The sequence below is a fragment of the Halyomorpha halys genome, unplaced genomic scaffold (genome assembly GCF_000696795.3).
Source record: "Halyomorpha halys isolate HHAL.00 unplaced genomic scaffold, Hhal_1.1 Scaffold180.1, whole genome shotgun sequence".
NCBI lineage: Eukaryota > Metazoa > Arthropoda > Insecta > Hemiptera > Pentatomidae > Halyomorpha > Halyomorpha halys.
Genome location: NW_027107549.1, coordinates 88,537 through 113,749, shown reverse-complemented (window position 1 = coordinate 113,749; position 25,213 = coordinate 88,537). Strand labels below are relative to the sequence as shown.

Below are 25,213 nucleotides of genomic sequence, written 5' to 3'. Positions count from 1 at the left end.
TAGTGATGAATCAGTGGCTTCAAGTTGATTTGGTATTCATTACTTTCCGATAATTTTTTTCAGTCATCAGGTATATAAAGCCAGATTTAGGTTACTATATTGTTTTGTGTTGCCGTTATTTTAACCAATTGTTGTATTTTTAAAAATATATTAAACGATTTTTTAACGTATTATTTTAAATATTTGTTCTTGCAGTGTGTACTACAGTGTTTGAGGGAAAGCCATAGAACTAGGAACATATTTCGAAAAGTGGGTGGTTTCGTTTACGTACTGAGCCTGCTCGTCTCGATGGAAGGCTGCCTCAAAGATAACCCTCAAGCTCCGTGGCACAAGTTCACCCCGACGCAGGTCCTCTCCTTACTTCATACCGTCTTCAATACGATAACGGTTGCGATGAGGTTTGAACCTGCAAATGCAAAATTTTTCCATCAAGAGGTAAAAATTTAAGTAACGTTGTCATCTATTTTCTAATTAAGTGTCCTAACTAAAATATGAATTAATGATATGGATCTCAAAACAAGAAAAAAAATCCCTACGAAGGTATATCTGTTAATGCTTAGTTTAATAGATTTTCACGTCTAAAGATTTTCATTGTTATGAATTATTTAGGTTATAATGTATAAATTAATATGTATTCTAAATACTTTATTAATTAAATGTAAATATTAATATTTCTGTTAAATGTTGTTCAAAGTGATTATCTTGACCATTAAGAAAGACATCTTTCTTCCACAGCTGCAGTGGCCTAACTTCACTTGATTTGTGCTATTTTTTTGTAAGTTTCAATTATCCTTCTTCCTAAAGAATTAAGCCCATTGACTGGGTTTGCGTAGAACTTATGTTCAATGTCATCATCCCAAACAAATAAATCCTGTGGTTTCATTTCTGGAGAGTGTGACAGTAACTGTAACAGTGTGATAGTAAACACCTACCCAGTGCCTTTAGGCCATTGCTGCTGTGGAAAAAAGGTACCGAGCCTGTCTTAATGCTAGAGGTAATCACTTTGAGGAATATTCAACATCAATATTGATGTTTACATTTCATTAAAAAAATTGGTGAACACATATTAATTAATTTATTATAACATAAATAATTGATTACAATGAAAATCTTTAAATGGACATACCTTCACTGGAGATTTTTTTTTTTCTTTTGAGGTCTTTAATGTATATTTTCAGTTAGGGCACTTTTCCCCAGAAACACCGAAACTTAATAACACCCAAAAACAGTAGTTATTATGTTGTTGTAAATAAGCAATATATTAGAACAGTCCAAATTTTTTTCCTATTGATATTTTGGTCTCTTCATTATTTTCTATTTTCAGATTTGCTCGACAAGTTTATGTGATACGCTGAGGCTGTTAGGGTGCTTTAGTGAAAAAACTGTTTTAGAAGAAAGTGAAGATTTTGTCAAAATGACTAATGAAGAAATACATTTTCATAATCTTTTTACTGGGAATGTTGTAGAACCTAAGTGAGTTATTGATAATTTTGATTATTATTTTTTTTTTTTTTTATTATATTATTTATTTATGATGCTTCAGTAATTCCTAGCTAATTAGATTTATTGTTTTAGCTTACCTGAGCACGTTCCGAAACAGTTATCATACGCTTGCCTTGTTCTTCGTCTCCTTTATGACGTCGCTGTGGATGCGTTTGAAAAACCAAACCAGCCATCTTTGACAGCTTTCAAATCTCCTTCACACAAACATAGCATAGAGGTCTGTACCTATATCTGTATATATACTAAGTTGTTCCGTTCTCGGAAAGGTAAAATATAAATCATCATTTTATTCATCAAGTTTTTATCTTGCCTTGTAGTGGTTCACTTTATATTCATGCCCTGTGCTAAGTTAATGTGTCATGGTTCAATGTCAATAATTTTTTTCAATTGAACTTCATGATTGTCTCTGAATACTTAAAACTTTCTAAATTTATACAAAAGTCAGGTTCAATTATTCTCTTTCCATTTAATTTTCCTAACAACTTACTTTATTTTTCGTCATATGAACACAATTTGACTAAATCATTCATAGGCACTGGAACTATCAACCTATAAGTACTAAATATGATTTATTCAATTTAATTTACTTTATCTTATCTTTAATTATTTCAATTGCTAACTAATCTTTCATTCAACTTACACAACAAAAATAATCTTAAATATTACAATATTATTTTCTGGATTTTCTTTTTAGGAAGTTTGATATTATTAATTTTTTAAAAATTGTTGAGGTTCATTAAAACTTCCACATAGAATATGACCTATTCTATTCTTTTCTTGTACAACGTTTCGGGACAGTTATCCCATACTCATGCACCTTTACAATCCACATATTTTCAATTTCTTGTCATTTATAAAATCATACATAATTTAAAATTGTCTTACACCTAAATTATACGAATTGTTGCCTTTCACTATTTAATAATGAACAAAGTGAAAGACAACAATTTATATAATTTAGGTGTACACAGTTACAACAGTTTTAAACTATATGTTGCGACCAACATATGTTTACATTTTATAAATACAACTAAATGTATCTGTTGTATTTGCGACAGAGATATAACTAATACCAGTATGGTATACATGCACCAGTCCAGGCTCCTTTCTCTCTTGCTAGTCAGTAGTCAGTAGTTGCTAGCAGGCTGGCCAACCCTCATACTCGCTTCAAGCCACGGCAGGCGAATCTTCTCCTCCACGAGGACATTTCTGCACAAGGTGCCCCATCACCCAGGGTGACAATTTTATTTATGTTGCAATTACAAAAAACAACAATTTTTGTATTTTTAGAAGTTCCTTTTTTTTTTTTCTAGTTTATATCTTTCAATATATTTTTTTCAGTTCTTTTATGTTTAATTATTTCAAATACAGCAATAACAAAATTCGGCTATTCATTTATTTTATTTTCACTATTCTACATGGTTGGGCTAGTAAAGGTTCCTTTTGAACCCCTACCTGCCGTAACACTATGTATGATTGTACCAATGACAGGATTTTAAAGTGCAAATTGAAAATATGACAAATATGTGGATTGTAAAGGTGCATGAGTATGGGATAATTGTTCTTAATAACTATCTACTCATTATTATTTTAATTATATTTATTCTTCTTTTAAAACTGTTAAAATTTATATAAAATGAATTAATTTTCAGACGCAGAAGTCTTTAGACTCTCCTGGCTCTGCTCGGAGAATCACATCATTGAATTTGACCCCGCCCGCTCCTGAACCCATTATTGTACATTCGGGCGTAGTGATAGCTATGTTCCATCTCTTGCCTTCCATATCTCACCATGAAAACTCACAGGTTTGTGGATAATGTTATTATGATAGATTTTTTTTTTTAGTAATTGAGTAGCTTAGTTATAAACATGGCTAGGAGATTAAAAAAAAAAATTGTTTCACCACGATGGCTAAAAAGGTATTGTAAACACTCAACCAAAGTTTTATTAAAGATTTTAGTGGTGAGAACATTCTGTGCGATTGGTTCCACTGAGATCTGGTTGTACTTATGATGCCGATTTTTTATTTCTTTGTAAAGAAGCCACATGTTAGAACACATTTTTAAGACGTTCCTAGCCGGTTTTTTTTTTAATGAAAGAGCTTTAGTTTTACATAAAATAATAATAACATTCTTTATATATTCTGGGACTAGCCTCTTTAGAATAATATTACAGACATCGACAAGAGGCATAGATAAATAATACAAAATTTTTAAAATTAAAAATGAACTTATAGAACATATATATATATATATATATATATAAAAGTTACAGCCTTAGTCAGCTGTTACTTCAATGTCAGCTGATTGAGGAGATCAGCTGATCGCATGTATATAAAGAGATGTACCGAACCCAATAAATATAGTATGTTACAGTAGTTCACACGTGTTACATCTTATTCCTTCTTCTCTTTTTTGACATTGGGCTTTCGCCGATACTTTTTATATATAACTAAGATTATAAATAGGAGAAAGAAAAATAAATAAAAGACAACAATATTTAACAGAACATCTAAAATAAAAATAAATAAAACAAAACCATATATCATCTCATAAATCATAGTGTGACTAATTTATAATAAAATAATTGAAAAAGAATCAAACACAGATGAACTAATTAACAAAATGGAACAATTATTGCTTATATACATATTTAAAAATATAAAGGAAAATTGAAAACATCAAATGTATAAAAATAATTAAAAAATAAATCCTCTAACAAATCATAACTCTTAATGTTTATTCTAATAACAATAAAAGAAAAGAAAAAAATTATTGTTTGAGCACGCATAGATATATACAACTCCTATATGTAGATATTGAAAACATCTAATAATATTTATGTTACAATTCATCTATCTTTCTATCACTTTAAAATTTTGTTTGAAGATTTTAATTGCTCTTCTTCGGGAATCGGATGGGCAGTAAGTGATTAAAGATAGGGAATTTGAAGATTAGAAGAGTATTAGAGTGACAAATGAAGCAGGGGAATTCTATAGGGAAGAGGAATAGGTTAGGAAAAATCTTCCAAAAGCTAGATTAAAATAAATGATGGAAACAATTTATAACTCATTTTGTGAAAAAATGGACCTGGGCATATTTGTAAATGAGCAACTCAATTATTTTTGAATACTAATTAAAACAGATATGAACAAATTTGTTTATTAAAAAGTAATACAATATTCCTGTATTTGGTTATATATAACTATGTAACATTTCTCTATTACAGATGTCATTAGTTTTACAAGTCTACTGTTCCGAGATCATCAAATCATTAGTTAGATGTGAAAGAAATCAACAGGTACGTTTCTCTCTTAGTAGTTTTCATCAAGAAAAATAAATAACTTATTAGATTCGTTAATGTTGCTATTAAATTTTATAGGTGATGTGTGAAGCCGGCCTACCAGCTCATATTTTGTTTGTGGCCTCGGCCGCATTACAACAGGAGACCCACCCACTTCACCCGCCGATTCAGTATATGATAGAAAGGCTAGCGACGCAAGCTCTTGAACCTAAAGACTTAAGGTTTTTTGTTTTCTTTTTCTTATTGCTTGTACCACAGTTTAATTAACCCTCTAAAGGTTAAGCACTGTTTTAATCAATCTTCTTTATTAAGCTCAATTGGAATGGCGAATTGCCTAAAAAGGTGTTTTAAAGTAGGGCTATAAACCAGCATCAAATAGCTCCAGTGGTTTTGATGAAACTCCAGAATTCTTCTTATATCTCTAACTTTTTGACACTATAATGTGTCGAATAATAATTGACACCCTTAGAAAATGCAGAAAAAATTTATGATAAAAAGAAATCTTTATTTGTGCATACCTCGAAAAGAATACATTTTATGATTTATTTTGTTTAGTTTAATAATGTTTTCGAAGGGAATTAAATTATTTTAAAAAAAACAAACAAAAAAACATCGCAACTGGACCATTAGTAGCAAAGATACATCGAGTTGGATTTATGGATTTAATTCAATATTTTTCATACTAAGAACCATTTCCTTTAATTTTATTTTAGTTAAGAGAAAAAAAAAAGTGAGAAAGTAAACCATGATCGCATTTTTATTTCAAGCATTGTTTTCAAGGAAGTTTTAACTTATCCGTTAAACAAAGAATAAGATTTAAAGGATTGGAATGTAGTTATATACAACAAAGTTTCCCGATTATACTTTCCCTTTTAAATGTTGTAATCTTGGAAATTATATACAGTGCATCTCAAAGGATGACTTTAAATGTTTTTTAAACAATATATATGATAGTTATTTTTTGTTTTATTACAAATATGATACCATTTTATCGTACATGAATGGTTTTGGTGTTACTTATTCCTTTATTGGACGACATTTGAATTTTTATATATATGAATGTATGATAAACCCTAGTTATTATGAAAATTACCATTCTGTATTCACAGTTTTATTATGGAAAGAACTTTAATTAAACTGTTTCCCATTAACTGAAATGTTCATCTTTTACTTCAACAGGGAGTTCTTGAGGCTGGGATCTCCTCTGAATTGTCTGTCTCTCGACGACATTGGACAAGGTTGCAGAGGCGGAGGTCCGGTGCCCCTCACACGAGTCAAAACACTAGTCTCAATGACAACCCCTCGCTCACAGTCCACTTGTCCGCCATTTACTGAGTTCGACATGTCCGCAGAAGGGTTCGGGTGCCTCTATCTGCCATCAGTGGCTCCTCAATCTCCTTCTGCACCTACTGTTACGAGTTTGACTTCTCCTGACACAACGGTTATTGGTGGAATCGGTGCTGGTAAATTTTTCTGTAATTTACTTTATTTTTCTAATTTTCTTTTCTCTTTATTATTTAGAATAATTTTAAGTTTAATTTTCTTTTTAAATTATTTTTATTAATCTAATCAGTATGACCATACATCCTTAATCTAGTTCTTGAAAGAAAGTAGTAACTTAAGATAATATTTTCCTAATTTTTAAAAGTATTTCTTATAAAAAATATATTTTATTACTCAGGTGATCGATTGTTTCCACCACAAACTGGTTTGAGCTATTCCACCTGGGTTTGTATCGAAAGATTCTGTGACCCTCGTGTTGACCCCCACGCTGTCAGACTCCTTACACTTGTGCGAACTCTTCACCCCGCCAAGGAACAGCATCTTATCTGCCTCTCGGTTTGTCTTTCTGCGAGGGACAAAGCCATCATTGTCACTACACAAGAAACACCTTTGTCGATCAGTAAGCATTTATATTTACTTACATACATTTTAATTATGAGAGATAGTTGACCGTGGATGATGAACGAGGAGAATTAGTTATTATTAATTTAAAAATTGAAATATGAAAAGAAAATGAAAATTGAGAGGAAGAAAATATATGTAACAATAATAGATGATAACGAGGCCAAATATATGAAGTATACCAAGAAATGAATAGAAAAAAAAAAAAAATCTGAAAACACCAATAATAATATAGTGAACAAAACTTATAACACGGGTAAGGAAAATGGAGAAAAGTGGAGAAAATAAGGGGTAAGAGTAAAATAAAGAAAGGGGAAAGATAACATAAAAAGAATAAAAACGAACCTGTTTGCTGGAAAATGAAACGCCTAATGGATACTGCGCTAATGAAGGCCAAGCTCAGAATTAAAAAAGCCATTACAAGAATGACTAAGTGTTTTTTTAAAAAGAAAACGTTATGAGAGGGGGAAAAAAAAAAGCAAAAAAAAAGCGCTTCTTTCTACTTTTATTATTTTTTTTTTTCACCCTCTTGTAACGTTTTCTTTTTAAAAAACACTTAGTCATTCTTGTAACGGCTTTTTTAATTCTGAGCTTGGCCGTCATTTCATATTTCAATTTTTAAATTAATAATAACTAATATGTTCATACTTCTTTGCATTATATAACTTCATTTTTATTTCATTTCCTTAATTATGTTATTTTACCCACTTTTTCAATTACCTATGTGTACATTTTATTTCCCGCTTCTCTCATCACTTCATTTTATTAATTCTATTTTGTAAAATTATTCATTTTATGTGTAAAATTATTCTGTTTATACTTTCTTTTTTATTTTTTATTTTTCTATACTTACTGTGGTTGTTATCTTGTTCTGTTTTTAGCCCTGAAGAAGGCTAAAAACTCTAGCCGAAACGTTGGCACATTAAAAATAGGTTAATCCAACTTATTTGTGTTTGTCATTGACCGCACGCCCAACCATCTTCTCCTCGTACATACATTTTATTTGAATTAAATTGTTAGATTTTTGGAAAAAAATAGAAACTCTAGTACCTCAATACTTTTTTTGTATGTTGGTAAACAAAACTATGCATCTTCTGAACAGCAATCAGTAAAATTGTTTATTGTTAATTTTTGACCTTTTTTCATAAAAAAATTGGAGATATACTATTATTTAAAAGGATAATCCACTTTCCATAAACCACAAAGTCCACTAACTGAGTCAATATTTATCAAATTTTAATTATATTGTCTTCATGGTTCCTGCAAAGTTAAGCAATAATAATACCTGCCAATATATGTAGGCAATGTTTAAAGCTGAAGAGTTTGTTTATTTAAACTCACTAATGTCAGCAACTATCAGTCTGATTCGAGAAACATTAATTAAAAGCAAATAATAAATGTACTCAAATTGATTTTTAGACACTAAAATTAATTATTGCTATTAAAATTTTATATATTGTTTTGAACTCTGCATCTTTTAGTTGCACTTTAATTTTTTTTTAAAATAGTTTATTTTACTCAGACTCGAATTCAAAATCTCTGACTATCGCCGGGCACAGGTTATCAACTGAGGTCTGTCGATTTCGTCTTTGAGATGTAGTTATATTATCTGTAAATGTGGTAACTATGAGTAGGCAATCAATCTTACATCAACTTGTTGTCTACATATATTCATATAACATCTACATACACCTATGCATAAATATTCACATCAATATTTTCCTTTTCATATGACTTCACGGTATAAAGTCTTATAGTAGAAGAGAAAAAAAACCTATAATCCCTTACAATCAAGTCATTTTCATACTTACAGCAGACAAAAATCAAAATATAACTCATTAAGGAGTTATTTTTCCTCTTGTAATACATGTCAGAAGTACAGGAGATTGATGTTCAAAGTCATTTACTTTTTAGAGCAGGCAAAGCCTATTTAATTATTTTAAATAGTAATTTAATTTAATAATAATAAAATTAAGCTAGTTATTTTATATGATAAATAATTAAATGTATGGCCTCTTAGTGATGATTTTCTTTGCTTAGTTGTGTATAATTAATATCAATATGATCCATTTCGGATGTTTACTATTTCAGCCGGACCAGATTGGGAACCCGAAGCTGCTTCTGATTGGACGGCAAGGGTGTGGTGCCCCGATCTCCTGCAAGAAGGCCATTGGCACCACCTCCTCATTGTCTTGAATAGAGCTGTCCTTAAAAATTCTGCCCTCTCGATATATGTTGATGGTCAGCACGTCCATACTCAAAAGGTTTGTATAATTTTCTCTAATATTCTAAGAGTATTGGAATAATATTTTATTTGAGTATTTTTACCCAAAAATCCAATTTTCATACTAACAGAACAAATGATTCATTGCATGTATGTTATAACCTTTATCAGGTACATTATAACCTGTTATAACCTTTATCAGAATTGCAGTAGTGAAGGTAATTGTTAATTTTCCAGATGCACTACATATCTCAGAACCCAGGAGGAGGAGCGGCAAACCTGACTGTGGCATCTTCTGTGTATGGCTACATCGGAACTCCTCCTATCTGGCGCCGCTTCTCCCGACTCTCTTGGAAGCTAGGACCGTGCCATCTCTTTGAAGAGGTCCTCAATCCGCACTCAGTACCGATCATTTACCAGCTTGGTCCTCACTACTTGGCCAGTTTTCAATCTCCACAAATCCATGGTATGTTGAACATAGTTCATTTTTTTCTTATTTTATTTATTTTTAAGAAAAACCCTTAATATTTCTTATTTTCTTTATTTATATATTTTGCATTACTTTTCGGAAAAACTGCCCATTATGTGGTCCGTGGTCCATCTTCATTGTTTTATGACTTATACCCCCCTCCTCAAAGCAGGAGGCTCAAAGGCTGCAATACAAATAACCTCTTCTCTTCTAATCTACTTGAATTTTTTTTTTTTTTTTAATATAATTTTTATTAAGGGGTTCTAATATTGGTTCGTTTCATATGAAATGTCAGTTTTCACAGAAAAAGTTAAACAATTTTTCATTCAAAGTATTATTTCAAAGGTCTTCCTCTGGGTTGGTAGTATAAATCTGCGTCACCAGCTAAAACTTTTTCAAATCACCAGAAAATGGTCCGTTCTTTACAACACCTTCCCCGAACCTTGTGGTAATATTTCTTGCAGCTTGGGCTGTATGTTTCTGTTTAAATTCATAAAAAAAAAAAATTGTTTGTTTTCATGGTCATATTTGATGGCTTACTAAACTTTATATTAAATATCAAAAAAGAGAGGATTAATTACGACTCATTAAAATTTATAAACATAAAAGTAGTAAACAACAAAAATCTCCTAATCCTGCATTCTCAGACTCTACAGTATAATATCACTGAAGAATAATGTTAAAATAGACGATAAAAATAAATTCAATCAAATCACCTTTACTATTCGTTCTAAATCTACGTCTTTCTACCCTACAATATCCTTTAATTAAATTATCCACAAAAACAGCAATAGTCCATTGCCAATACAAACCCACAACTTCATATAATTTTTGTTTATAAGTATAAATATTTACACAAATATAGAATCAAATTTAATCGTAGGTAGGAGTATACAAAGACATTATAATTAAATTAGATATAATACTCAGTAATTTTTAAATAATACTCAACTAAGGTTTAAATACTGTTATTTGTAATAATTTGTAAAATAGTTGATTTGAACAGTTATATATTTTTTAAACATCGATCGAAGATGTTATCAATATCGAGCCCTTGAGAGCCTAAGAGACTCGTTACTGATTGAACCTCATCCTTGGCAAATGTGGGTTCCCTGTGTAGAATTACACTTGCTGTTTTTCCTCCAGGTTTGCACATTGTCACTCCGATCACGTTTTTATTATTATTAAGCAGTGTCAGTTGCAGAGAACTTTTAGAACTTCCTAAAAATTATACAATCAAATATTATTGACAATATTTTAATATATTTAGTAATTTAAATAACTGTTTAGATACATAAGAAAAAACCTTATTATGTGAAAGAATAACAAGGATATTCATAAAACAAAAATCATTTCCAGTCAAAAAATCAGAATAAATTAAAAAAAAACCAACTGTTACTTATAATAAATAAAAAATAAAAATAAATTTTTCTAATGAATTATTACTGAAAAAATTAGTGAGAAAAAAATTGAATTAGTTTTAAAAAAATCTATATCTATGAAGGGTCAGGTGTTCAGTACTTTGTAAGGAATTACGATTTTTGATTTCTTTGAGATTATGCTCCAATTGAGAATACCGACTTATAGAGGTTGGGTGTGCTAAATTTTTTAAGTATCAAAGGAGATTTATAACATACTAAATGAACTTTTGACCCTACTAAGTCAATTTGAATTTGAGATATAAAATAATGTATTTTTAATTGTTTAAGTATATATTAAGTGGCTTTTTATTATATTAAAATCTAGCAAATCAATAATTTATTGTTATCATCAGATCAGAATCAAGTAAAGTTCTTCTTTTAAAAGTTACGAAAACATTAGAATTTGGTCGAAGTTTATCCAAATAATTAATGTTTAAATTTGGAAAATATAGAAACTTTTTTCGGCAAGTGAAGTAATTAGTTTCCTATTCACCTATATTTATACTTCCTTAACTTATGTTTTTTATTTTATTATTTTTAAAAAAAAATGTTTTTTTTTTTGTATATTTTTTACTTTCTTTGTACATTTATTCTTATTTTCTGTCAGTTCTTATGTTTGTATCTCGTGTTTATTTAGCCGTGACGAAGCCCTACAAAGTGGGGTGAAACTTTTGTTTACATTAAATAATTTTTCTACTATTTTGTAACTTTAACGGACTGCCACCCGGACTATCTTCCAACAATCAATAAATATATTTTGATAAAATTGATTTACCCTTTTTGTTCACCGGCTCGAGTAATCCTGGGTTGTCCTTGTTCTGCTTGAGGTCCAATTTTTTCAGAGGTTTGTCTTTTGAATGCCATTGGAACTCGATCAAGTTGTCTTTGGAAACGATCTTTATCATCGGGCAACTTTTGGTCTGCTTAGCATTGCTATTAGAAGCAGCTGATACGTGTTCTATTCCTCTTACTGCGTACCAAGTTCCGAAGATCTGTGTTGAATGATAATTTTCATGATATTTATAAAAATAAAACTCCAAAAATATAAATAAATAATAATAAATAAGTAAAAAAATATAAATAATAATAATTAATAAATAATAGTCTATACCGCTACAACCCATAAAGGTTCAGGGGTGCAGTACTTTGTAACGAAGTACTGTTACTAGACCAAAAGTTGTGCAAGGAGGTGATGTGGTCAGAGTCTCGCTCGACTGCCACATTTTTACCCAATTAAGGTACCCTAATATATGAGGCTGGGTGGACCTCAGGAGGGCTCCAGCACCCACAGGGTTGAGTCAAGGCAACAGTGTAGTAGAAAACAATTTTCTACCCAGCCGGATTCGAATCCAGGTCCTTGGATTTAGTATCTTTGTGTCTTACCACAGTGCCATCCATAAATTATAATAATTAAATATAAATAGTAATAAATAAATAATATAATTAATAATAATAAATAAGTGGTACCCTCTGTCCACCTGATGGCGGATCAACCCCCATTTTACAATTATTATATCTTCATTTAATCGTACTAGTCGTTGGTCAAATTGTATAACTGTAATTTAATGCATTTTTTAGTTCAATTAGTTTTTTTTTATCGTTGTCTCTAATTTTAAGGATATATAGCTCTGAATTAAAAATGAACTGTAATTTGAGGTTTTTCTGAAATAAAATAAACTTCATGGGGCATACATCTTAAATACTTCAATATTTACTTTTTGGATGACATTATTGTACAGGAAATACTGCACAATTTTTTTTTTTTTACTTAATAGCACTAAAAAATAAATGTATATATGTATATATAGTTGACCGTAAGAATTGATATATATAAGATGATGGTGAGGGTTGCGGTCAAAAGAGAAACAAAAATAGTTTACAACTATTTATTTTCCGACGTTTCGCCCCACTTTGCAGGGCTTCATTAGGGCTAAAAAGATACAAAAAAAATTGAGAATATTACAACAATAAGATACAATAAGGCAATTTAAGCTAGGATAAATATTATGTAAAAATAAAGTGATGAGAAATTACATATAAATAAAAGGAAGGAAGACGTAAAATAGTATCAATATAAAATAAAATTGAATAAACAATGATAAGAATAAAAAATAAGTAACAATGGTAAGAGTAAAAATTTTTAAAAAATAGGTAAAATATACAGTTAAAAAAGTGCAGGAGATGAAAAAATTATATATAATTTTTACTCTTACCATTGTTACTTATTTTTTATTCTTATCATTGTTTATTCAATTTTATTTTATATTGATACTATTTTACGTCTTCCTTCCTTTTATTTATATGTAATTTCTTATCACTTTATTTTTACATAATATTTATCCTAGCTTAAATTGATTTATTGTATCTTATTGTTGTAATATTCTCAGTTTTTTTGTGTCTTTTTAGCCCTGATGAAGCCCTGCAAAGTGGGGCGAAACGTCAGAAAATAAATAGTTGTATACTATTTGTTTCTCTTTTGATTGCAACCCTGACCATCTTCTTATATATAAAAACTAAATGTTTGTAATCTTCGGAACATCCACCATTTTGTATTCTCCCTAACTATGGTTGGCAGACTCATCAATTTTGACTAGTATATAGTTTTCATTAAAGTAATCAAAAATGGAAATGAAATAACTGATTTTTTTCTCCCCTTGGGCTCTTGGGCTATTAAGAGTTGATCTAGTGAAAGTTTTAAAGTAAAACAAAACATAGATTAAATTTTAATTAAATGTTCAACTACTCGGATCAGGCGGTAGTTGACGCAAACTAGAGATAAAATTGACGTATAAAATAATGTTTCTCGGAACTTAATTACTTAGGATGATAGATATGTCAGTATTTAATTAATTCTATCTTAATGATTGATAGAACTAGACGAGCTGTTAGAGGATATTCATTATCTCTTTACTTTCTATCTCTTTGTTCTCTGATAAGATTTATCTTGTCCATTCTTATAAGTTATATTTCCTATTTATATCGGAAGATTTTTATTTTCTAATAATAATAAATTTATTTTAAATAAATATATATATATACTGCCCTAATAGACTCTAGATTGATGGCTTATTTCACAATGGTGCTAGTTAAACTTCCACTAACTTTTTAAATAATACATTTAAAGTTTCTCTATTTCAGAATCAAAGAAAAAAATATTAAGTTCTGATTTTATTTTTAAATAATATAAAATAATAGGCAAAATATCAACAATTAAATAAATTATAGTTAGAATTTTAAATTTATATGTTTTTAAAGAATTGATTTATTTTTCTCCAATCTGAATATAGTTTATTTTGTAACACAGATATGTGAATCATCGATAAAAATTTATTAAGTCTTCATATTGATGGCTTACTTCACAGTAGTGCTGAGTACATTTCTACTAGCTTTACAAAAAAATATTATTAAAAGTTTTCTCTTTTAGGAAAATTACAACTTTTCAATTTATTTATCTAAAAGAGAGAATGTTTAATAGTATTTTTCGTAAATTTGGTGGAAATCTACTAAGAACCACTGTGAAATAACCCATCGATATTCAAAGTGTTATTTAAAGATATTATTTTTTCGACATAACTATTGTCATGATGACCTAAATGTGTATAAATGATAAGGTGATTTAGAAAATAATTCGAAACCTGAAGCTAAAAAAAAATTAAAGTATGATTGTTATTAAAAATACTTTATTTATTTATTTTATAAGTTCTCTAGATGAATTTAAATGTTAGTTTATCTTATTAAATTCAGCTTTAGTCTTTATAAGTCTAGATTAAAAATTAAAATGGTTATAATGACTTATTATCTTTATACATTTATTAAAAATTATTGATTGGAGAAGTTTGTAGGGGGGGTGCGGTCGTCAGCAAAGAACAACATAAATAAACAAAACAATATTTATTTATTTTATGTTGTTCTTTGCTGACCCCACCCCCCGACAATCTTCTCCAATCATTAATCTACGGTCAACTATCAACACCTCATTATGAATCCAGTAACGCGGGGCCAATGACATGATAACAACTGACATAAAATAAATGAATATTGTTTTGTTTATTTATGTTGTTCTTTGCTGGCCGCACCCCCCGACAAACTTCTCCAATCATTAATCTATGGTCAACTATCTACACTACACCTCATTATTAAAAATTATATTCACTCCCTAAGTGAGATAATAGAAGTTACTGATAATGTTGTTCAGTTAATCTGTAGTTAAAAGTTTTAAAATTTAATGGAAAAATGACAAAATTGATTGATTTGACTCAATTTATTGATCTTCGCAGAATAGCCTGCAAAATGTTTTTAATTGTTGTATGTGAAGTATAAATTTATATTTAAGATTGTCTTTGAGGATGGCTGAATTGGTCGAAATGTTGGACATTTAAAGATATAATTATGAATGTTTGAGATTTGGATACAAATTATTATATTTAAATAAATTATATTTTTATTCTAAGTTTTTGACGTTTAACCAATTATAATTTTTAAAAAAGTGTAGGCCGTATAATGAATTAAATTAATAAAAAATACTCTCTTATAATTAATGCAAAATTTATTACCTCTGATATTTTCAATCCGACCGCTGGTTTTATCCTTGGGCATATGTCCTTTGCATCGGTTGACACAGATAATATCAGTATTAGGAAAAGAGACAAACTGCAAAATAATGAAAACAGGTTTATTGCTATAAAGTTATTATTTATAAATTATTAAAAAAATAAATGTATGTTTAGTTACAATAAAATTTAGACATTTAAATAATTTGTGCTAAATCTGACCTAGTGAATAAGGTTTTTGAGAATTCAAATTATTTTAGAAAACACATAAAAAATAATGTTTTATATGTAGTTAAAGCCGTATAAATAAAACTGAAACGTTTTTTATTACTAGTTTATATATCTATATAGCTTACTTCACAGTGTTGCTAAGTACATTTCCTCAAACTTTACGAAAAAATACCATAAAGGTTCTCTGTTTTATGATGATTACATCTTTTCAATTAATTTTCCTAAAAGAGAGAGTCTTTAGTTGTATTATTTTTTTTAAAGCTAATGGAAATTTACTTAGCGCCACTTTTGTAGTAATCATAAATGGGAAAAATTAGCTACAGTTGAAAGTAATAGATAAAGTTGCCATGGAAACGACCCTCATTCATGAATGAACCATTGATAAATAAATATCGTATCCATGGCAACTTTTGCTATTAGTTTCAACTATAGCTAATTTTTGCCTGTGATACATTGATATGAAGACTTTATAACCTTTATTACTGGTTTCATCATTGATTCACATATTTATGTGTTACAAAATCAACAACAGTCATAGTTTTTAGGTTGAAGAAAAATAAATCAATTGATCAAACATTTACAAATTTATAATATAATTTAAAAATTCTAAACATTAAAATTAAAAATAATCATTTAATTTCTAACTTTTTCATAAAAATTGTATTAAGAACATATTGATGGTGGTGATTGATACTATTAAAATGTATATATATATTTTAATTATGCCATATTTAGTTGAATATTTTTCGTATTTGTATTTAATTTATTAAGAATGGAAACAAAACTTATTTTTTTTGTTTCTCTTTCTGTTGCATCGAATAATTTACAAATAATAATCCTTGTGTAATACAATAAACTGATAACTTTTATGACTCAACAAAATTGTTTACTAATATATAAAACTAATTACCTTTAATATTATATTTTATGTAATATAATTGTTGACTAAATTTTATTTCTTCATATTGTATAAGAAACATTTTTCCAAAAGTTTGGATATTACCTCAACTTTCTCAGTCAGTTTCATGTCTGAACTGTCCCATTTTGGACTTTGTAATTTGTAAGTTATGTAAACTTTTCCTTTATTTACTATCAGATCTAACTGTGATATGTAGCTATGAACTTATAAAATTTATTGGATTATTTGACAACTATCATATTAGTATAATATGTCAAAAATTGCATCATTAAGGTAATATCCAAACTTCTTTTTTTTTTTTTGTTTTGAAAAAACAATAAATAAAAAACAGATAAAATAAAACTATCTATAATATCATAAATCATAAGATGACTTATGATTATAACTTCTATTGAAATAAAATAAAAAGAACCAAACACAAATTAACATGAAGGAGCAATTTATGTTTCTATACATATTTATAAGTTTTAAATGAAAATCAGGAACACCATTTAAAAAAAATAAAATAAATAAATCATCTAATAAATCGTAAATCTTACAGTATATTCTAATAATAATAAAAAAAAAAAATGAAGTAATGATGGTTATATGAACTTGTATACATATTTACAAATTATAAATATATATTAAAAACATCAAATAATATTTAAATTAATTCTATCTTTGTATCCATTCACAAATAATGTTTTATATTAAATATGAAAATAAAAGAGAAACAAATAATACAAAACCATCTACCCTTTCATAAATCATAAAGTGACTTACTTCTAATGAAATAGAATCGAAGAGAAATTCAATAAAAATAATTAACAAGAAGAAGAAATTGATGCTCATATGCATATTTATGAGTTTCAAATGACAATCTGGACCATGATTTATGAAAAAAAAAATTTATTTAAAAAATGAAAAAAAAACACATAAAATATGATGAATAAATCCTCTAACATCTAACAAATCATTAATCATAAGGTATATTCTAATTATAAAAATATTTTTAAAAAATAACCAAAGTAATGATGATTATATGAACACATATACATATTTAAAAATTCTTAATAAATATTAAAAATATCCAATAATATTTATATTAAATCTCATCTATCTTTGTATTCATTCAATTTAATGTTTTATATTAAATGAAAAAATCTAATAAAAAGGAAAAAAATAGAACCAAACCATCTACCCTATCATAAATCATAAAGTGACTAACTTCTAATGAAAAAGAATTAAACACAAATGAACTAAAAATGATAAACATGAAGGAGCAATTTATTTTTATATACATATTTATAAGTTTTGAATGAAACATCAGGAACATCGTTTGTGAAAAAAAAAAAGAATGAAAAGATAAAAATTAAATAAAATGAAGTAATGATGATTATATAAACATATATACATTTCTAAATAAATATTAAAAATATCCAATAATATTTATATTAAATCTCATCTATCTTTGTATCCATTCAGAAATCATTTGTTACATTCAATGTAAATAATAATAATAAATAAACAAAAAGGAAACAAATAAAACAAAAGCATCTGCCCTATCATAAATCGACTAACTTATAATGAAATAAAATGAAAAAAAAAATCAAACACTAATGAACTAAAAACAATTGACAAAATAGGAACAATTAATGTTCACATACATATTTAGAAGTTTTAAACGATGATCTGGAACATCATTTGTGAAAAAAAAAAATAAGTAAAAAAAAAAAGAATGTAAAGGCAAAAAATAAAATGAATAAATCATTAATATTAAGCTATTAATATTATATTAATAATATACTAATATTAAACTATATACTTATAATAAAACAAAAATTAAAATGAAATAATGTTGATTATATGAACATGTATAGATATTTAAAAATTCTAAATAAATATTATAAGAATCCAATTATATTTGTGCTGAATTTCATCTATCTCTGTATCTATTTACATATAATGTTTATAATATTAAATGTAAAATAAAATAAAAAGGAAAGAAATAAGATAAAACAATCTACTCTATCGTAAATCCTAAGGTAACTGACTTTTAATTATAAAAAATAAATATAATTCAGAAGAAAGAACAATTAATACTTAATGTTCCTAAAAAAGATAGTTGATATGATTTAAATAATAATAGTTATACTTATTACTTTCTGTACTATTTAATAATAATAATATTTTACCAGAGGAGCGTATAATGCATCTTGTAGTGTAGTCTTGTAAGGCTTGCTGTTGTGAGTAGAGCTAAGTAGTGAATATCTAAGGGATAGCTTGGTCCTTTCTATTGTTGGAGTAGTGGGGGATTGATGGAGAATGGATTGGAACACATTAATTTATCTTTCATTCCCTTCTAGATTGTTTTGTTTGAATATTTATCAGTTATTTAGGTATAAATAACATTTATGTGTATAACAAAAATACATATTTATATCTGTTACTCTCTGGACTTTCTCTTATTTATAGATTTTCTAATTTATAAGAGATGTTGTATTTAGTATTCATTAGCAGATAAATAATAATAACTTAATTTTCATTCTTTTATTAAATATAAATAATTTATAAAATGTCTACTTCTTCATTGATTAAAATTTTTTATATTACTTTAAAATAAAATAATAATTTGCCTATAATTAAATAAAATATTTTCTATATTGTAATTGAACAGTTGACTATCAATGATAATTTACTACAAGTTATTTATTACTTTACCCCATAGATCGCTATCTTGTAATTGGCCTTCTTTTGTGTTCCCTTGATATCTTTATTAGCAGATACTGAATGTTAAATGCAATCATAAAAAAATACTTATAACGCAAAAAAATAAAAAATATCCAATTTATGCTATGATTTTTTTTTAAATTTTAAAGTATGAGTTTTTTTATAAAAGTTTATATTTCCTAAATATAATATTCACAATAAATACCATTTTGCTTCGGGAGACTAATTTTTCTTAGCTACTTATTACATATCAATTATGTTTTATATTTTAGTCAAAAAATAAACTGGAAAAAAAACCCAAAACATTTTCAAAATTAAATAAAATACAAATCAAATGTATAACAGTTAAAATCCAATGAGTGAATTCACATATATAATATCAAACTTTTTTTTTACCTAAACTTTATTAGATTAAAAGAATATTACTTTTCTTAATTTGTATTAACCTTAGGACACATATAACTAAGAACTAACTTCAGGAGAGAAAAACTTTATTTAAAAAAGTTGTACTGGCCAACTGTATTGTGCTAAATACACAGCATACGTAAATGTAGTTATACATTTTTTTTATTCATATAATGTATAGGCGTACTTATAATATCTGTCACCCCAGTGAATATGTGGTTAAGTTGAATTTTGGTCAAAATGAGTTAAGTGGTCTAAGAGAATCACAGAGGCAACATCTTCATTGTGCATAAGTGTCTAAGTCAGTCAACGTTTTAAAACAGAGTTATTGGTCAAGTCTGTTGTCAACGGTCGGTGAACAATTAGTATACTCTATTATCTAATTAGTGATAAGACATATCAAATTGGTGTAAAACAAGTAACAAGTTACCAACATTTTGGTAGTATTGACAAAATTTCGATAATTTACCACAAACACCTGATTTTACATAAATGTTCAAACTTTAAAAGTTGTCCCCTGAAAAGTAAGGAATTTTGACTTAACCACATATTCACTGGGGTTACAGATATATAGTATTAATACATTTTTTTTCTTTCTATATTTAAAAAAAAATGTATCTTCTTTATTATTCATTTTTTCCCTATTATTTATCTATATATCTAATCATATTTTCTCTCTAACCCAATCATTTAAAAAAAAAGTTGTTAGTACATAATTAAAAAATAAGTACTTTTTAATTAAATGTTCGATGTATCTATGATTTTTATTTTAAATTTAAATCATAATATGATAAATAAATTTTATGTATTCCAATAGATGACATCAATTAAATTAAACATGCATTAATAGTACGTTATTAACTTCCTTCTTTATGAGAACTAATAAACATGTTTCATCTTTCTTTCTATAATATAATAATAGTTATATGTAATAAGTGCATTTTATGTTAGTTATTATTTTAATTTTTTTTCATCCTGGCCATTTTTACCCTTCAAAAAATTATATAATTAACAAAAATTTATTGAATTTGCTTCTGTAAGTTTAAATTTAGATAAATATTCTACCTCTAACTACTTGTTGGTTTCTAATTAATTATTCAATTGTATATAAATCAGACCCCTGATTACCGATTATTTCCGCTTTTCTTTTAGTTAATAATGTTTGTAGATTGAACATTCCTGTTCGCAATATTTTACCTTATTTAATTATAAATATGAGCATAACATCTTCCATTAAAGGTTATTCAGTTTACTAGTCGAAAAAGCATTATCATACATAAACTATTAGTTCATTCTTTGTAATAAAGATTTTAATATTAAATATTCTTTTAAATTAATAATCATAATATAATAGTCATAAATCTAGTACGATTGTTTTTTAAACTTCATTAAATTTTTTTATTTATTTATGGATCTTTATCCAAATCACTTGAGTTGACTTAAGAAATATTTATAAATTTAAAATATAATTTGTGGACTGATTATAATAATCTATTTACTTTGGAAAATTTATAGATTTGTTATTACTTATTATTTTTAACTAAAACTGTTTTCAAATATAATTTACATTATGTAATAAACTTGTTTACCTTATTTTTAGTTAAAATTGTTTCTTTTGTAAAACTGATAAAACTTTAAAGCAAATTTTCATATTTAATGTTAGAACTTAACATTCACGAGTCGGTATTCTAAATTAAAAATAATTATAATATTTAATATTTTTTTATAAATATAAAAAGTATTATTTAAAATAAGATTTACCTTTTGTAGATACAGAAAAATCTTTTTAAAAACGAAAATAATCTCATAATTCAAGTTGTACAAGATTAATGACTTTCATTAAATGACCTTACTTAATGTAATCTAATTAAAAACAATATTATCACTGCCATCTATTGGAATCGATAAGAACTAGCTGTTACCCCATCTATTGGTAATTATGAAGAACTAAAAAAAATTACAGTATGATCCCATTCTAATTGTTATATTTGTTTATTATCTCAGCATAGAACTTTAATAATAATTTTTTCTTGAAATTATTATTAAAAATTAGTTTTTATTTTTATGATGAGCCTTGAAACTCTTAGTCAAAAGAGAATTTTTGCAAAAAAAAATGTTTGTACAATCAATTACAATAAACATTTTTACTAAAAAAAAAACAATTTTATGCAAACAAAAATTTGACTTAATGTGATACAAAACGTTTTTAAAGACGCAAAATATATTTTAAAACATTATGAACAGGTTTTTATATATATTGAATAGTACAAAATATTAATATTTAAATTTTAAAAGGTATTTCATCATTACTTTCCTTACTATAAATGAAGTTAAGTGTGCAGAGCTGGAAAGATATAATGACATGGAAACCAATTGTGTAAACAAATGGAACACCTAGATTTTAGTGGGTCTGCCCTGGTGACACATTTAATCGGCTTGGGGAGTGAAAGCTAATGAAAAAGAAAAAAGAAAACAATGACTTTTATATCCTTCCCGCCGGTTAACTTTCACCAAGATGTTTTGTTATAACGGTTACTTATTTAAGTTGTACAAATATAACATATAATAATAAAAACAGAAGACATCTTATTGTTTTTTATCAGTTTTTTAATATTTATCTAAGATTATTAGATAAAAATATTAAAGTACATCTACATAACATAAAAATTAATTATAATTATATTTTGTTTTAGAGAGAAATGCTTTATTTAGAAATGTGTTATTAGCTATATCATAAATATATTTTTATTTTGTTATAATTTTTTCCATTATAATTAAATATCATAATACCATATTCTTTTTATAGAAAAATTAAATCAAATTTTTTTTTTTTTTTATTTTTATTCTTTCATCAATTTCTTTTTTTTCATTTTGTTCTTTACCATGTCCATTTTGTCCTCTCTATTCCACTTTCGTTCATCTCATATTTCTCTCTTAACAATGATCCATCTCAAATAATTTATCAATCCAGTAATATCGAGTTTTATTTAAAATTCAAACACTATCTTAACTAATTTTCTCCTGAAAGATGAGAAAAACAAACATGGATTAGTTTTTATTTTAGTACCTGTTTCCTATTTGTATGATTGGTAATTATCTGAAAATTTTTAAATCATACCATCTGGTTCATTTTCAATCTCTATTGTGAGCCCCTATCATTGGAAAAAAATAACTACTATTCCACTTCTGTTATTTTATTGTGGAGGCTATTTTTTACATCCAAAATAGCTTTATAAGTAGTAAATAAAAAATTAAAAAAGATGTTTTTCATTTCTTCACTATGTGTGATTCCCCCAGGTAAGGCACTTTAAAAATTCGTTGGGCCGTCTGTAGTTCAGGTGGTTATGGCAGGTCTATCAGTCTGAGATCTGCTGGCAGCCTCTGGCCTAAGGCATTATATTTTTTCATTAAGCAGCAGTCCCTCAAAATGAAAAACTTGACCCCCCACTATGGGTAAAATAGGTTGGTCACCTGTAGATAACTAGGCAAACCTTCGCTGTGGATTGCCTTATATTAATAAAAAAATTCCTTTTCAATCTACAATTGATTGTTCCAATTCACTAACTGATTTAGTCAGTTATTACGCGAGGGTCCCATTTAAAAATACACCGCATTATTGATTGTTGAAGTCAGTAAAAAAAAAAAATAAAAACTGTAAGTCTAGACATTTTTCCTTCACTCCCTCATTTTAACATTTTTTTTAACAATAATTAAAGATACTCCTGCATTGCATACTAGTGAAGGTTCTATGCCACTAAGTAAGTATGAATTTTTGTTGCTCGATATTATGACTTTATTATTGAGATTTGAGGAAGTCAAATCTATGTATCTTCAGGTAATAGAGAGACATATAACTCCATATGTATGTATATGGACATACAACCCAGACAAGAGAGAATAGAATAGTGTCTATACTCACTGATAATCACATTATGTATACAATTATAATCATTCTGTTAGTATAACTTATATGATTATAGATCTTTAAAATATTTTATTTTTTATTTCAGGAAGTGAACCGATGGCTCCATTAGTAACCGAAGATAAAATTGTATTTGGCCTGAATGCCAAAGCTGCTTCGCATTTAACTTTGGCCAAAATTAGAAAATTGTACAGCAGGGCTGATAACAAATCGATAGCAAAACAGGTGATTTTAATCAAATTAAAATTATCATAACACATTTATTTTGATCATGTGAATAATATTTATTTATTCTATTTCAGCTCGGAATGTCATCACATGAAAATGCGACACCTATTAGGATCTTGCACAATTCAGTCGGTCACTTGAGTGGTGCTGCTCGTTCACTTGGCGGTGTTGTTGTCGGATACCTTGGTGTACGAGTTTTTACTCCCAGGCCCGTTTCTAAAATGATAGATACTGTTGGTGGCTGCTCAGTTCTTCTTGGTAAGATAATCTATATTTTTTAATATGTAATTTATTATTAAGGGGTTACAGATTTTTATTTTATGTATTGTTAATGGTATTTATACAACAGAGCCTAGATCACATTATCATCCAATGTAATAGAACCCAGGGAAGGTGGAAATAAATAAATGAAATATGTAATAGAACCCAAAGACTGATCACATTAGAGTTATTATCATCCACTGATTTGTCTTCACTAAGAAATATTCATTTTTATTTAAGTAGAATCCTCCGCATTGGAGTCTTCATAATGAACTCATAATAAAGTTGTATATCCCCAGATTTTAGTATTATTTGTTTTTCTGTTTTTTTTATTATGTAAGATAATACTTTTTTAATTTAACTTATAAAAAAATGAAGTAGAAAACTATATTTTAAAATTGTTTATTACTATGCAGTATAAATGATTATATTTATTTATGCATTTTTATAACTCTATTGAGTCAAATTTATATTTTTTTTAATTTTGTAAATAATTAACCTCATGAATAATTTATATCGAGTTGTGGCTAACTCTATTTGTATGGGGGCTATCCTCAAAAATAAATCAATAGATAATGATAATTTAAACTGTCATATTTCTTTTTTTTAAATTGCTCTAAATTGTGACCTTAGTTCTAAAACCTCTCAACTACATTTTTTATCCAAATAGTTCTAAGTATTTTATATAGTTCTAAATGAATTTTGAAATTTGATTCGTTTATGATCACTTGGTCGTTTTAAGAACAAAACAATTGCTTTGAAAACTCATCAGCCTAAGGATTTTTTTTAAACTCCTAATAGATAATAAATACATTAAATCTCAAGGTTAACCCAAAACTTTACTTTAGATAAAAAAATGTAGTTGCAAAGTTTTAGAATTAAGATAGTGAAATATGTTTAAAACTTAATAGATAAAAACATGTAATTACAATTATAATTGTTTAGTTTCAATTATTTTTTAAAAATAGATTGCAACATTTAATTAATTTTATATATAGGAAGATGGTCAGGGTTGCAGTCAATAGTGAAACAAAAATAGTTTACAACTATTTATTTTCCAACGTTTCGCCCCACTTTGCAGGGCTTCATCAGGGCTGTCCAAATAAATAAGTTGAACCTCATTAATAAGTGGTTCAACTTATTTATTTGGACAGCCCTGA

General features: G+C 27.2%; 2 protein-coding genes across 4 annotated transcripts in view; one reads left to right on the top strand and one right to left on the bottom strand.

Annotated features, from left to right (window-relative positions):
* Positions 1-25,213, top strand: part of bchs (WD repeat and FYVE domain containing 3 bchs) — a 90,389-nt gene that overhangs the window by 16,420 nt on the left and 48,756 nt on the right. Inside the window, exons 13-24 of one of the 2 annotated variants that reach the window (XM_014418138.3) lie at positions 196-435; positions 1,325-1,473; positions 1,576-1,720; positions 3,156-3,308; positions 4,732-4,803; positions 4,885-5,027; positions 5,986-6,269; positions 6,488-6,709; positions 8,803-8,975; positions 9,173-9,401; positions 23,653-23,789; positions 23,867-24,050. In XM_014418138.3, coding sequence (XP_014273624.1) covers positions 196-435; positions 1,325-1,473; positions 1,576-1,720; positions 3,156-3,308; positions 4,732-4,803; positions 4,885-5,027; positions 5,986-6,269; positions 6,488-6,709; positions 8,803-8,975; positions 9,173-9,401; positions 23,653-23,789; positions 23,867-24,050 — 2,131 coding nt within the window. Of the gene's footprint in view, positions 1-195; positions 436-1,324; positions 1,474-1,575; positions 1,721-3,155; positions 3,309-4,731; positions 4,804-4,884; positions 5,028-5,985; positions 6,282-6,487; positions 6,710-8,802; positions 8,976-9,172; positions 9,402-23,652; positions 23,790-23,866; positions 24,051-25,213 lie in introns of both variants that reach the window. The other variant, XM_014418137.3, reaches the window with a different exon arrangement.
* LOC106679160 (uncharacterized) lies at positions 10,255-21,517 on the bottom strand. Of its 2 annotated transcripts, none has more exons than XM_014418139.2 (4): positions 21,404-21,517; positions 15,379-15,475; positions 11,601-11,817; positions 10,255-10,625 (listed from the first exon to the last, which is right to left on the bottom strand). In XM_014418139.2, the coding sequence occupies exons 1-4, from the start codon at positions 21,448-21,450 to the stop codon at positions 10,411-10,413; spliced, it is 576 nt and encodes a 191-aa protein (XP_014273625.1). In that variant the 5' UTR covers positions 21,451-21,517; the 3' UTR covers positions 10,255-10,410. The 2 variants fall into 2 exon arrangements, with proteins under 2 accessions (XP_014273625.1, XP_014273626.1); XM_014418140.2 differs by lacking the exon at positions 21,404-21,517 and adding an exon at positions 18,703-18,811.